Here is a 16,130-nt window from a genome sequence, read left to right as displayed (position 1 = left end):
AAAATTGTATTAAAGGTAAAATAAACTCACTATACTCACAATACATCTTGGACTTTTTACTGAAATGAGATAGCATTCTCTGTTGGGAATTGCATGGTGAGATTGTAACTGGCCTGTCTGAATGGAGATTATTGCTGCAATGTCATTGAGCTGACCTTAGTTAGATTTTCCAACGTAATCAACATGTGCTAGAACTACGTGTTTCTGATCTCCATACACAGCAATAATTCTTTTTTTAAAATCAAACTTGGAGTAAAAGGGTGATGCAACAAGATTTCTCATTTTAAGACTTCACTGTTTCAAAAGATTAACAGCACTATTAGCTAAATACTCTCTTTGTAAGCATCTTATTGTGCAAACACACAATGGAATATTCTACTTTTTGCACAACTGAATACACACTTCACTCATATGTTTCAAAGTGCCCTTCAAATAGACATTCAATTTTCCTGAAATCCTCCCAAAGTGATTCTTAGCTCCCAAGGATTTACCTCCATCCTTTTCTTTCTCAGCCTGGGAACTTCAAAGCATAATTTTTCATGCTCAAATTTAGATTAGATTACTTACAGTGTGGAAACAGGCCCTTCGGCCCAACAAGTCCACACCGCCCCGCCGAAGCGCAACCCACCCATGCCCCTACATCTACCCTTTACCTAACACTACGGGCAATTTAGCATGGCCAATTCACCTGATCTACACATCTTTGGAGTGTGGGAGGAAACCGGAGCACCCGGAGAAAACCCACGCAGACACGGGGAAAATGTGCAAACTCCATACAGAGAGTCACCTGAGGCGGGAATTGAACCCGGGTCTCTGGCACTGTGAGACAGCAGTGCTAACCACTGTGCCACCGTGCCGCCCCCTGAAATTCTTATTTAGCACATGCTAGTAAAACGTACAGCCTTCCTTTAATTCTTCATGTATTCAGCCTTTTCAATTCAAACACTAGCTCCCACCTGTGGTTAAAGATGCCATCTCTCTTTCTCCTTGATCCTGGCAGAATACCTAAGCTGAGAGTTTAAGGACACCTCAGATCCTCCCTTCTTCTCCATGGCAACATGAATCACATGGGCCTCATATCCAGTTTGAGGTGTTAATTACCGCTATCCTAGACACCTCAACTGTTTCTTACCTTGGAAATAAGTGAACAGTTTAAAAGAGAGCTGATTACAACCTGATGTTCTCAACAGTTTGCTTAGTTTTTGAAGGCTGACAATCTATCCACTATTAGCAAAATTCTGTTTGTTAATGTCTCTAAGTATAAAAACCTTGCACCCTCTTCTACACAAAATCATCTGGACCCACTTTGATCTCGAACAATCAAACCACTCAGACTTGCTAACAGGCAGACTTCTTCATAGTTGTTTTACCTTCAACAGAGATACAGTCCCAACATATAGCAATCTTACAAACTTCATCTTGTCACAAATTTGAGTTTCAACTTCACACTCTTTATTACCATTCGTATTTATTAGGTATCTATAACATGGATTAGAATGGTAAAATCATATTTGCGTTTATACGAGATAGTAAGGAAAAGAGTGGAAAATTCATTGATCTTTTGGAAATACTGTAAACCATCTACTTGACATTTTAAATTTTCATGATGTTGATGTGTTCTATCCTGACCAACAGGGAATTCTTATACATTAAGACTTGCTTCACTAGTAACATAATTATGAATATAATCCTCATTTTTCAAAAGCCTCCTGGAAACTGTGCAGTGACTGAACATGTTGATTGAAACATTGTTTTCAAACAGTTCCATTTATATAAATCAGTCTGATAACTGCATCTGCATTATTCATTTTTGTGAGGCCTTTCATTCACTAGACTTTATCATTGTTGGATTGAAATGGCTCTGATGAAATTATTCAGCCAAACTGATGTGAAGAATCTGATTGGAGAATACAGAGTTTAAAGCTTAGATAAATTTTCAAAAGGGGAAGAAATTGTCAATTGATTTTTGCAGAATTTAGAGAGGCCTGTCCAGGAGAAATGATAATGGGGAATAAGGAAATGGTATCGGTATTAAATGAATACTTTCTATCTCTCTTCAGAATAGGAGATATTGAAAATATTCTGATGATAGTGGGGGGATAATGGATTTAGTGAGAATGAGGAACTGAAATTATTTGTACAGAAATTAGACAGGAGAAATTGTGGCTATGTCTGATAAATCAGTTGGACCTGATGGCCTGCATTCTAATGCTTTAAATGACTGATCGCAGTGATTATGCATACTGGTTTAGATCTTCAAAAATTCTGTAGTTTCTAAAATGGTTCCTATGAATTAGCAGGTATAAAATGGAACTTTCCTCTTCAATGTGTGGGATCCAAATGTCAATTGGTTTGAGTCAGTAATACAAAAATAACTCAATTTCATTATTAGGGGCGTGTTTGCATGACACTGAAAATCATAATGTAACTGGGAAGCATCAAACATGGATTTCTGAAGTTGGAATCATCTTTGAAAAATCTTTTGGAATTTTTTAAGGTTGCAATTGGGAGACCATAACAGCGAATCATTGGATTTTGTTTTTCAAAATGCATTTGATGAGGCACAGTGAAAGGTTATTACACAAGGAAGGTGTGTGTGTGTGTGTGTGTGTGTGTGTGTGTGTGTGTATATTACAGTTAAACAGGGCTGAAAGCCAAAGGCAGACTTACAGCAGGGACTATGACTTTGGCAATTTTACCACTGCTGAGCTTTGTCAAGCTAACCAGACTATTTAACAGGCTTTATAAAGGGGTTTGGGGAATCTATGCCATCAATACTCACATGTATCAAGCTAAGACATTTCTGTAGGAATGTGCAGTTTAGGTATTAAACGTTATCAGAGAACTTTGTTGGAATACAGCTACAGTCATACAATCATCGAATTGTGCAGCACAGAAACAGACCCTTCGGTTCAACTCGTCCATGCTGAACAGATAACCTAAATTAATCTAGTCCCATTTGCCAGCATTTGGCCCATTTCCAAGTCATGGAGCAATTTAGGAACACGATTGAGAGAGATCCTGTATAGCAGTAGCTGAGGGGTAGGCATCCAGTCATTTAAAGCATTAGAATGCAGGCCATCAGGTCCAACTGATTTATCAGACATAGCCACAATTTCTCCTGTCTAATTTCTGTACAAATAATTTCAGTTCCTCATTCTCACTAAATCCATTATCCCCCCACTATCATCAGAATATTTTCAATATCTCCTATTCTGAAGAGAGATAGAAAGTATTCATTTAATACCGATACCATTTCCTTATTCCCCATTATCATTTCTCCTGGACAGGCCTCTCAAAATTCTGCAAAAATCAATTGACAATTTCTTCCCCTTTTGAAAATTTATCTAAGCTTTAAACTCTGTATTCTCCAATCAGATTCTTCACATCAGTTTGGCTGAATAATTTCATCAGAGCCATTTCAATCCAACAATGATAAAGTCTAGTGAATGAAAGCTGTAGGGGTATGGGTGGGTTGCGCTTCGGCGGGTCGGTGTGGACTTGTTGGGCCGAAGGGCCTGTTTCCACACTGTAATGTAATCTAAAAAAAAACCTGAGTTAGAAAACTTTGGAAACACATATGATGCAACATAGCTGCTAGGTGTGTGCAGGGGTGTTTGTTGCCAGCTGAGATAGATACATCTTTGTTGTATTGACTATTTAAAGTCTTTTCATTTAAGGTATCATTTACTTGTTCGTTCATGTTTAATTCGTATTGGTTCCAATTTGTGTCAAAGAAAAAAGCTACAAATCATGGAAACTTGTTTTTAATTTATTTAGGGGCTATTCAGTAATTTCGGCTCCTATTTCCTAAGATCAACTGACAGAGTTTCAATGAATATACTAAGCATTCTGTACTCAGCAAAGGCCTTAGTATTATCCCTCTGCCTACCAATCTTGATGAATTTCAGACATGACATAATTCTCTCATCGCCTTCTCTGGCATGTTCAATAAATTCATGTTGCTTTAGTAGTTAGTTTTCCTTTCACATGACAGGAACATGAACTCAATGTAACTTTGTGGGCTTTATTCTTAACTTTTCATTAAAGTAAGCAGAAATTCCTGGCTTTTGGCAAGACGTTTCATTTAATCAGTCTGAAAATCTGCTGTTTCAGCAAATGTTATACTGCTTCAAACAGAATGAGGAGTTCTAAGCCTGTCAATATTGAATAGTAAAGCAAGGATTCTGAATCAAAGTCTTTCCAAAAAAAACCTTACAGGTTTTCAAAGGCATTTGCTGTGGATGAAATCACATTCACAAACACTGAAGGAGTCATATTGATCTTCCAAGTACATCATCATAGTTTTAATGATATGTCTATTATATGAGATAACCAATGTTCGTCACTGCAATAATGTTTCGGTTATTTATTGTGATAATGACTCAGATCAAATGGTATTCTCAAATGTGCACATCATGTATAAAATAGTTGAAATTCTTAGAATGTATTTAAGATGAGTAATTAAGGTTCAATGTAATCTAAAAGAAATCTACCAGAGATAAATGAAGGCTATTGATAGATTATCACTTTTTAATCTCATACAATTGAAATCATTTGCCTTTTGTGGCCTGTGGATAACCCTTCACAGCCAGAGAGGTGCTTTTAATTTGAATTCATTGCTGTAATGTAGGCGGAATGGAAGTCAATTTACACATGAGCTAATGAAATGAGATAATCCATTTTAGTGACATCAGTTGAATGATAAGTGTTGGTTAGGTTATGGAGCTTTCCTTCCTCAAAACTTTGACATCCTTGATAAAAGTGGAGGGCTTATAGGGCCTCAGTCTAACATTCATTTCAAAAGGTGCATTGCAACAGTGCAGAAAAGAATCCTGAAAAAACAGAAGCATTTACTCTGGACTGAACTGGACTGAAGTTAAGCATTCAAATTATGCAGCTCAGTTGCTTTCCAGTATGTAGCATTGAAACAGAAATTAATTGGACTAAACTTGTACGCAAACTAAAAACTGTTTAAAGAAAGGAGCAAGCAAACCTGACATATCTACTCTCTTGACTTTGGTGGAGAGGTTTCATCATGAATGGAAGGTGTAACAATAATCCAGCCAAAAAAAACACTTTAATTTTGTACTCCATACAAATGTTATTTTATGTAAACATCAGTGAAGAGAAACTTGAATGGTCATGACTTGGATTTCTGATCAGGCCTAGGCCGATGACCAACAAAGAACAGTGTTGGGGTGCTGAAAGGCCTGGAATAGGTGAGAAGGATCAGGTTGTATCGTTTACTGGGAGGAAAGGTAAATTGGGATTTCATCCTCTATTCCTCGGAATAAAATATATCTGTGGTTCCACTATGGATCCTATTGAGGATATAATAGCAATGTTATGTTTTTAGAATAATAATTTGAGATAGAATGCTACTTTCAGAAATACTGACTATAAACTATTATTTATCTGCTTCACTAATGTCCTTTCGGGAAGAAAATCTGTCATTCTTAATCAATCTGGTTCATACGTAACCTCAGACTAACAGTAATGTGACAGACTCTTAACTGTTCTGCTAAATGGTCTAGCAAGCCACTCAGTTGTATCTGAAGTGCTTGAGCACCATCATCTCAGTAGGAATTGGCGATTGACATTAAATGTTGGCCTTACCACTAATGCCATATTTCATAAAATAAAGTTAAAAATCACACAACACCAGGTTATAGTCCAACAGGTTTAATTGGAAGCTAGTGTGCTTCCAATTAAACCTGTTGGACTATAACCTGGTGTTGTGTGATTTTTAACTTTGTACACCCCAGTCCAACACCGGCATCTCCGAATCATTCATAAAATAATGTATTGATACACCCCATAAACTTGTTTACATAACAAATACTCATCATGTAAAATGCCTGGATTCATATTGTGCTTAATAAACAAAATTATTAGTAATAATATAACAGTTTGGGCAAGGTTATATTAAGTATTAGTGAGATAGATGGAAAGGAACAGTGCCTGAAGTAATTACATTATCCATTTAATTAAGTGAGTAGGAGATGTTATCTTTAAGCCTGAATTAAAATTAGCATTTTAGTTTGAATCTGGAGGGTATGTGATTATTGTGGTGAATGTCATCCAAGAGGGAAGTGTTAGTAACTACAGGATTATAACTTAGCTTACATCTGCAGTGAGGACAATGTTCAAGAGTATTTTGTAAAATGTAATCCATATTTACTTAATCAGCATGTCCCTTTAGTAGTGCAACACTTGTGAAGTTGCTGTGCAAGTCACTCACAAACCATTTCTTTTAAACTACACCACATGCAGCCTTACCAAAAAGTTTAAAGTAACTGCACGTTAAAATTACTAGGCTGCACTAATGAGAGAGCAAAAAAATATTTACAAGAATCATTGGTGATGAGTGGTCAGTACGGAGTTCAAACCATTAATAGATAAATCCACTTGAATCTTCTTGAATTCATTGTTAACTGAAATGTCAAGAGTTAAATGAAATGAATGTAGTTTACCTGAATGTTAAGACTTTTGACAAAATTCCACAAATGACACTTTTAAGGGAGTTTAAAAATAATAGACTTCTTGGAAAATTAGCTAGCTAGAACAAAGATTTCCAGAATCTCATGAATAAGCTTTACTGATAGATTGGATTGAATGTTAAAAACAAAATAAAAAGATCACTAACAAACATGTCTCTAACTGAAACAGAATGGAAACTGAAGTTTAACTTGTTCAATATATCACGATTTGCATTGAAGTGTTACCTTGAATGTAAAGTACTCATTAAAGACAGGGTTGAGAGTCTTTTTCTGGACCTTCGTCTCATATTTCTTCTTCTTGTCTGGAAGCAGGAAGACCTTAACGTAAGGATCAGATGTGCCACCCATGTCCAATGCAGGAAGTTCAGCTGCCTGAAGAATTCCCACAGTTAGCTGCAAAAGATATGGAGAACAGTTAAGGCTCTATAATGATAATCACATTTCTTTAAAGAAGATGATACAGAAAGCATAAGGTATTCCGATGGGAGTTTAGTGGCCTGGATACTGCTGCTTCCCCCAATTCCATTTTGCCTGGCAAGGGACAGAATCATTGCAGGGCAATTGGCAGAGACCAACAAAGAGAGAAGCAATTTGACTTTTAACAGAAATTTCAAACTTCCAAAAGTATGAATAATTCGACAGTCTGGTCCCCCTTGCTGGGTGTTATGGCTGAATGCACCCTCACTGACACATGTACCTGCTGACTCTATGTAAATTACACACCTGTCAACCTTGCAAACTCTTAACAAAAGCTATTATGTTCTTCATGCTAATGTAACCATTCAGGTTGTATCTAGTTTATGGATCCATCATTGTGAAGGTCTTGATATGATTCTCCAAAGTGCTGACTGGCGTATGCCCATGGAGCAGTGCTGTCCTTGAGAACGTCTTCAGCATAATATTCACAAAAAAAGTTTATGAACTGCAAATTGAACATTCAGAAATGATATAACTTATACTAGACACTGACCTAGAAATTTTGCAATGTGCTTTTAGTTCTCCTGTTTGTTGCAGAAGATCCATAACTGAGACAGCAACTTCCTGCCCTACAATTAATCAACATTAATTGGAGGATGTCCATCAGCAGTTCCTCTCTTACTCCACTTAAGCCTGAACTGACCTTGAAGAGCTGCATTGAAGGTGGGTAAACTGTCAGATTTCAGGAGCTACACAGTAGGTCAGCTGAAGCAGTCATTTGTTTTCCAAGTAAACGAGAACGTGGGGAATGTTAGATGGCATTCTTCTTCTTTTACCAATGTGTTTGAAGAAAGCACCTATAAAGAGAACCTGCCCAATATGAACAAGGCAACTGATAACCTTGTAGCTGATTTTCAAAAAAAGCGAAGAAGTAACCTTGCCAAAGTTATGATGTTCATTCTTTAGACTTGTTACATTACCGTCCTTTCACAAGGTTATAAAAGACAGGAGGCAGTTATTTTTACAAGGAATATTGTCAATGTAACTTACTTAACCTTCACTTCATCCACAGACCATATTTCAAATACAGTTCCTTTATTATTGTTGGCAGAATGACATCTTATGTAGACATGTGGGCAAACTCTACTGAGACTAGTAAAAGGAGCAAAGATGCAATGGAGTTATTGATTTCTGTACAGTATGAAACCTTAGCGACTCTTCATGAGACATTGTTTTCTGTCTAAAATTAATCCTAAAAGAGGATGCATTATTGTATAGTTGAACTACAGGCAAACCATTTGGGATGGTCAAAATAATGTCATAGCATCTAATCATCTCTTAGAGTAGATAATTACAGCCAGATTCCAAGGTTTTCCTATTATATATATTCGATGATCTCAAGTGGTCATGCACTAACTTAATTTGTTTCAATAACATTCCAATGTGGAGCTGTAGCCCAAGAGGAGTTCTTCCCAAAAACAGTATTTCTCCAGCAATTCCTGCATTTCTATAGCGCACATTTGGCAAAATTTAATTATGTTAACCAGGATCACCCCTGCTGTCTAGTGAACATGTAGGGAACACAAAATGGGAACCTCTGATCGAGTTTGGCCTTTGGTTTTGATTCCCTCTGTCAATTCCTGAGTCCCCAGTGATCTTGGAGTAGCTTCACTGTCCCTCACAGACAATTTCAACTCTTCCAACATTAACTCTATCTCTGTCAGGCACTGCCAACCTCATCTGCAATCACAAGACAGTGCTGTGGAATCCTGCTGACTGTACCAGAAATTTAATATAAAATTTGTCACAATGACAGCCCAAAGACCATGAAGCAAGATTCTCTACTCCATCTGCATCAGGTTGTTGCAAACATAAAAATAAATATACAGCTAATCAAGGAAGTATTTGCTTGGAATAAAACCTGTTTTACATTAAATTGAGGAACCCCTTGGCTGCCTGTTCCTTCTCCACCGCATTTCCTCCACTTCCCGCTCCTCTGCCCTTGAAACCCGCCCCTCCAATCGCCCCCAGGATAGAACCCCACTGGTCCTCACCTACCACCCCACCAACCTCCAGATACATTGTATCATCCTTCATCATTTCCGCCACCTCCAAACAGACCCCACCACCAGGGATATATTTCCCTCCCCTCCCCTATCAGCATTCCGGAAAGATCACTCCCTCCATGACTCCCTCGTCAGGTCCACACCCCCCACCAACTCAACCTCCACGCCCAGTGCCTTCCCCTGCAACTGCAAGAAATGCAAAACCTGCGCCCATACCTCCCCCCTCACTTTCCTCCAAGGCCCCAAGGGATCCTTCCATATCCATCACAAAATCACCTGGTGGGGTGGTAGGTGAGGACTAGTGGGGTTCTGTCCTGGTGGTGGTTTGAGGGGCGGGGCTCAAGGGCGGAGGAGTAGGAAGTGGAGGAGATGCGGTGGAGGGCATCGTCAACCACGTCTGGGGGGAAATTGCGGTCTTTGAAGAAGGAGGCCATCTGGGTTGTACGGTATTGGAACTGGTCCTCCTGGGAGCAGATGCAGCGGAGATGAAGGAATTGGGAATATGGGATGGTGTTTTTACAGGGGGCAGGGTGGGAGGAGGTGTAGTCTAGGTAGCTATGGGAGTCAGTCGGTTTATAGTAAATGTCCGTGTTGATTCGGTCGCCCGAGATAGAAATGGAAAGGTCTAGGAATTGGAGGGAGGAGTCTGAGACGGACCAGGTGAATTTGAGGTCGGTGTGGAAGGTGTTGGTAAAGTGGATGAACTATTCAACTTCCTCGTGGGAGCACGAGGCAGCGCCGATACAGTCATTGATGTAGCGGAGGAAAAGGTGGGGGGTGGTGCCAGTGTAGCTGCAGAAGATGGACTGTTCCACATATCCTACGAAGAGGCAGGCATAGCTGGGGCCCATGTGGGTGCCCATGGCTACTCCTTTGGTTTGGAGGAAGTGGGAGGATTGGAAAGAGAAGTTGTTCAGGGTGAGGACCAGTTCAGTCAGTCGAAGGAGGGTGTCAGTGGAAGGGTACTGGTTGGTACGGCGGGAAAGGAAGAAGCGGAGGGCTTTGAGTCCTTCATGATGGGGGATGGAGGTGTACAGGGACTGGATGTCCATGGTGAAGATAAGGCGTTGGGGGCCAGGAAAGAGAAAATCATGGAGGAGGTGGAGGGCATAGGTGGTGTCCCGAACGTAGGTGGGGAGTTCTTGGACTAAGGCAGACAGGACCGTGTAAGTTACACTACCAGTTAGAAATTCAGACTTATCTGAATCAGTGGAAATTTGACCTGGGATGATTAAATCAAGCAGCAAAATTATGCCTTTTTGAGAGGTCAATTCAAGTTCTGATAAGTGCTCCAAATTCTAAGAATTTATGATTATTTGAAAAGAGAATGACTTCAAGAATCAAATGTTCCTAATTAACTTTGTGCATTAATTATTTGCTTAATTTAGTTTGATGAGCACTTATCCCTAGATGTAGCAGGGGAATGCAAGTGTTTGAGATACTACAACTAAAATTTTCTATGGACTTTCTGAAATTTTTTGATATGTTACTTGTTGTCAGTCTAACTTCTAATTCCCATCAGTTCAATCTCCTAAAAGTAATCAATTATTTATATGCATTGATGGGGCTGACAGAATATAAGGAGTTTCACAGAGATGAGATTGTTGTAATGACATTTCAGCTCTCTAATGCAATGCAAATATAATTATAAGCAATAATAGGATGGGAATAAAATTTAAATTGCTAACTTCAGCTCTCCCACCAAGAAGTTAAATGACACAAGTAGATTTTATCATTTACAACCAGCTGAGTGTTGGTACCGTGGGCAGCTCAGGATGGCACCCTCCTGGAGCTGAGAATAGAGAAAGAACATGTAGTCTATGCCAAGTTCAATGATAGGTACTCAGATGTTCTGATGAAACATGGGGTGAGAGCTGCTTTTTAATTTGTCTTTGAATAGGATTTTTCTGGTGTTAGGTGCTCATAATAATGGAATGTCAGGTGCTCAGACTAAACTGTGACAAAATAAAAGCTGATTCTTTATTCATGAAGTGTTCTGTGGAAATCATACTGTGTACTGAAGATGGTTAATTCCAAAGTATTAAATGCTGTAGTTTATTGAACAATCCCTGTGCGGAATGTAACACTGAACATTCAGGGATAATTTATACAACAGATCTTTTTACATGATTTTGTCTCCCTAATATCATCTGAAAGTCGCTCTTTCAATGCTTCCATCGTGGTTTTATCCAATCAAAAGCACTGGTCAGTATAACAACACACCAGACTAAGTTAACTGCACTTAGCCAGGCCAACAATTGGTGTCAGTGCCTGAATTAGGGTTCGATAAAACATTACTCTCAGTTTCTGATCCTGACCATTAACCTAATTCTGGCTGGGTAAGGCGTGTGTGACCAGCTACTGGGATTTAACTGTTGGAGGCAGATAAGAGGAACATATGTGTCATCCTGTTCAATTGCAGGAGATCCAGTCAGCTTTGAGGGCTGTGCCTCATTATTCACGAGTTTAGCAAACTGTGGGTGCCAAGAGATTATCTTGCTGTTGTTTGCTGGTCCAATATCAGAGAGGTGACTTTCAAATGGATTGATTGGAAATGGGCGTCATTGAGTAGGCAACACTTTTAGCCCATTCAGGTCAGGTGGTGGTGAGCCAATATCTTGAACTGGTACAGCACTTGAGGTGCAGTCACACCTATATTGCTGCTAATAAGGGAGTTCCAGTATTTTGATCCAGGAAAAGTGGTTTTGTTTCAAGTCAGGATGGTGTATGTCTTGGAGTGAACTTGCAAATGGTAGTATTCTCTTACATGTGCTACAGTTTTGGGTGGTAAAGGTTGCAGGTTTGTAAGGGCCTTGGTGAGGTTTCTGACATGTACCTTCTAGATGTACATTCTGCTGCCACTGTGATATGTGGTGTGCCAATCAAGTAGGTTACATGGTCCTGATGGTATTGAGCTTCTTGAATGTTGTTGAAACGGTACCTATCCAGGTGGATGAAGAGTATTCAATCATAGTCCTAACTTGTGTTTTGTACATAATAGGTGAAAATGTGTTGCTGGAAAAGCGCAGCAGGTCAGGCAACATCCAAGGAACAGGTGAATCGACGTTTCGGGCATGAGCCCTTCTTCAGGAAGAAGAAATGTCGATTCTCCTGCTCCTTAGATGCTGCCTGACCTGCTGCGCTTTTCCAGCAACACATTTTCAGCTCTGATCTCCAGCATCTGCAGTCCTCACTTTCTCCTTTTGTACATAATAGGCAAGCATTGGAGAGACAGGTGGTGAGTTTCTTGCCACAGAATTCCCAGCCTCTGACCTGCTGTTGTATCCACTGTATTTATACAGCTTGTCCAATTCAGACTTTTTTTTAATCAATGATATCCCCAGGATATTAATAGTATAGTATTAATTGTAATTGTGATTCCATTGAATGGCAAGGGGAGATGGTTAGTTTCTCTCTTGTTGGAGATAATCATTGTCTGCCACAGCCCTCAAAACTGACTGGGCCTCCTACAATTGAACAGGATGCCGCATAGGTTCCTCTTATCTGCCTCCAACAGTTAAATCCCAGTAGCTGATGGTCACCCGTGCCTTACCCAGCCAGAATTAGGTTAATGGTCAGGACCAGGAACTGAGAAAGGTGTGATTTTACTTACACTTACTGGCCCAATTGTGATATTGTCCACATCTTGCTGCATTTGGACATAGACTGCTTCAACATCTGAAGAATTGAGAATGGTGCTGAACATCATGCATCGTCAGTTAACATTCCCAATTTTGGCCTTATTGCTGGAAGAAAGCTCATTGATGAAATAGCTAAAGATGATTGGGCCGAGAATGCTAGCCTGAGGAACTTCTGTAGAGATGTCCTGGACACGAGTTGACTGACCTCCAAGAATTACAACCATTTTTCTTGGTAACAAAAACAGAAATTGCTGGCAAAACTCAACAGGTCTTCCAGCGTCGGTGGGAAAAATGCAGGGTTCATGGTTCAAGTCCAGTGATTCCTCCACAGAACTGGACTTTGTTTCAGATCTCCAGCATCTTCAGTTCTTTGTTTTATTTCATTTTCGTTTGTGCTAGGTATGATTCCAAACAGTAGAGAATTCTCTCATTGATTCCAGTTTTGCAAGAGATCCATAGTCAGTGAGATGCTTCTTTGAAGTTCAGTACAGTCACTCTCAGCTCATCTCTGGAGATCAGCTCTTTTGTTCACATTTGTGTAAAGGCAGTAATGAAGTCAGGAGCTCAGTGACCTAAACGGAAATTGTTGCTCAGTGTGCCACTTGATAGCATTGTCATTGACCTCTTCCATTGTTTTGATGATCAAAATGGATTGAGAGGGCATTAAATGGCCGGGGTGGATTTGTCCAGCTTATTGTACACAGGACAGCCCTCATCAAGTTTCCATGTCACCAGGCAGATGCCATTGTTGTAGCTGGAATGGAATAGCTTCACTGGAGGCATGGTTACTGGAGCACAAGAAGGTAAGAACCCCAAAGTACTGTGGACAATTTTAGCTTGTAATTAACTTTTTTATAAGAAGGTTCATACAGACAGACTTGGCTATGATGTAAATGAAGAGTTTGTCTGAAGAAAGAGTAGGATGGAATATAACACCTAATAAATAAAGATTCAAACAGAATAGACTGTGACCCTTGTAACTTCAAGGATAATAGAATATAGACTATAGAACAATACAGTGCAGGACAGGCTCTTCGGCTCTCGATATTGCACCAACCTGTGAACTAATCTAAGCCCGTTCTCCTACATTATCCCATCATCATTCATGTTCTTGTCCAAGGATTGTTTAAATCTCACTAATGTGGCTGAGTTAACTACATTGGCAGACAGGGCATTCCATGCCCTTACCACTCTCTGAGTAAAGAACCTGCCTCTGACATCTGTCTTAAATCTATCACCCCTCAATTTGTAGCTATGCCCGCTCATACAAAGCGACATCATTATCCTAGGAAAAAGACTTCCACTGTGTACCCTATCTAATCCTCTGATCATCTTGTATGTCTCTATCAAATCCCCTTTTAGCCTTCTTCTTTCCAATGAGTACAGACCCTAGTGTCTCAGCCTTTCCTCATAAGACCTTCCCTCCAGACCAGGCAGCATCCTGCTAAATCTCCTCTGCACCTTTTCCAATGCTTCCAAATCCTTCCTAGCATTTTGTACAGTTGCAGCATTACATCACGGCTCCAGAACTCGATCCCTCTACCAATAAAAACAAACACATCATATGCCTTCTTAATGGCAGTATCAACCTGGATGGCAACTTTCAGAGACCTATGTACATGGACTCCAAGATCCCTCTGCACATCCACACCACCACAAATCATTGACCCATTATTTTGCCTTCCCTCATGAGAGGCTGATGACCCCTGTTCAATAGCAAGCCACCAATTGGAGGTTTTGTCCCACACTGCAGACACATTTAGTATTTTTCCCTTTAAGAGTATACAAGGACAGGGATTCAAATGTCAGTCCCAACACAAATGGAATGTACCAGCGAGATTGAATATTCTTCTGTGTATCTCTTGGGGTTTGAGAATTAACATACTGTGAAAGCCACAATAAGGCTAGTTTTTCAAATCACCCCTGTATTCTCTCCCTTCCAGTGCTGCAAACCAGACAGACTGAAACAGGATAACAAAATGACTCTCTCTTCCTTTCCTCCCCTCTGATTCCTGGAATACAATTACAGTTGAAAGGAATTAGAACTACAGAACTTCATGCAATCTGCAAAACTAAGGATCGTGTAATTGTTCAATTTAACAACATCAACTTTACTGGAATAGCTGCAACATTCAACCATTCACTCTTCACAAGCAATTGAGAGACTGATCATACATTTTATTGAACTTTTGGATTCACCTCTTATTTCTAACCTGTGTGTATGTATGTTGCATTAGTATTCCTTCTCGTGTAGTGATTAATAAACTCAATATTTTTGTTAATTCAAGACATTAGCTGGTTAAGTTAGGTATTTTTAAAATATAAGTTCATGTGGTTCTGGCAGAAAGGTATTTGCAAAGGAAGGGATTTTTTTTCCCTAAACTAACCTTGTTGCAACCAACGGAGGGAATGACTGACTAAGGGTAGAGAGCCAGTTAATCCTGTTTTAGCAGTTTGGGGTATCCTGTTTGGAACCATAATAAACTGGGCAGCCTTGCCTGGGATTTGGTCATAAAATTGCCAGCTATTGTCAGGACCTATAACCTTTGCAGTATCTAGTGCCTTTAGCTATTTCTCAATATGCTGGACTCTTAATCCAGAGACCCAGGTAATGATCTGGGGTCTGAAGTTCAGATTCCAACAAGACAGATAATGGAATTTGAATTCAGTAAAAATCTGGAAATAACAGTCTAATGATGATCACCATTCCATTGTCAATTGTCAGGAAAATCCTATCTGGAAAACTAATGTCCTTGAGGGATGGAATCTGCCAACCTTACCTGGTCTGGCCAACATGTGAGTTCAGAGTCTCTGCAATGTGGTTGAATTTTAACTGCCATCTGGACAATTAGGGATGGGCAATAAATGCTGGCCTAGCCAGTGATGCCCTCATCCCATGAATGAATAAAAAAAATCCAAGTAATTAAAGACTGGCATTTGTGATACTTGGGCTTTCAGTGAAGACTGAGATTGATAGTTCACATGATGCTTCTGTCTGATGCCCGTGCTTCATCCTGATGTACTAAGTGTCACAAAGCTAGTCCCTTTTTTTTCTAAAAGCTGTTCCTTGGCTCAAGGAGACTATGTCCTTGATACTTTTCAGAGGGGCAATAAACTAGTCGGGACTCCAATCAGTCTGGTTTGGTACAGAGATGAAAAGGATTTTGAGAAGACTTTTGTTTATATGTAAACAGATGAGACTTCACACCAAAGTGGTCATGCTTTAGAAGTGACCTGTATAAAGAAAGGGGAGTGGTCAGCTCTCTAGCTGAGCTGAGCAGTTTTCAGTCTTGAACTGGGAAGCGCAACAGGGAGCTGTGTGGAAACTCTCTCTTTCTGCCTTCAACTTCAACCTGGAAGCATGTGTTCCATTGATACTTGTTTTTAAAGGGAGTTTGCTTATTGGGACTGTTGTGTGTATTTGGAACAGCATAATTAAGTCTAGCTGGATAGGTTGAGTTCTGTAGGGGTTCTTTATTCTGCTCTTTGTATTTCATTGTATA

At 39.7% G+C, this 16,130-nt stretch overlaps 1 protein-coding gene across 4 annotated transcripts in view; it reads right to left on the bottom strand.

Annotated features, from left to right (window-relative positions):
- Window positions 1–16,130, bottom strand: part of LOC140467147 (synaptotagmin-B) — a 663,372-nt gene that overhangs the window by 90,886 nt on the left and 556,356 nt on the right. For all 4 annotated transcript variants that reach the window (XM_072563238.1, XM_072563236.1, XM_072563237.1 and 1 more), the window contains one exon: window positions 6,729–6,896. In XM_072563238.1, coding sequence (XP_072419339.1) covers window positions 6,729–6,896 — 168 coding nt within the window. The remainder of the gene's footprint in view (window positions 1–6,728; window positions 6,897–16,130) is intronic.

The sequence above is a fragment of the Chiloscyllium punctatum genome, chromosome 45 (genome assembly GCF_047496795.1).
Source record: "Chiloscyllium punctatum isolate Juve2018m chromosome 45, sChiPun1.3, whole genome shotgun sequence".
Lineage (NCBI taxonomy): Eukaryota > Metazoa > Chordata > Chondrichthyes > Orectolobiformes > Hemiscylliidae > Chiloscyllium > Chiloscyllium punctatum.
This window is presented reverse-complemented; position numbering and strand designations above follow the sequence as displayed.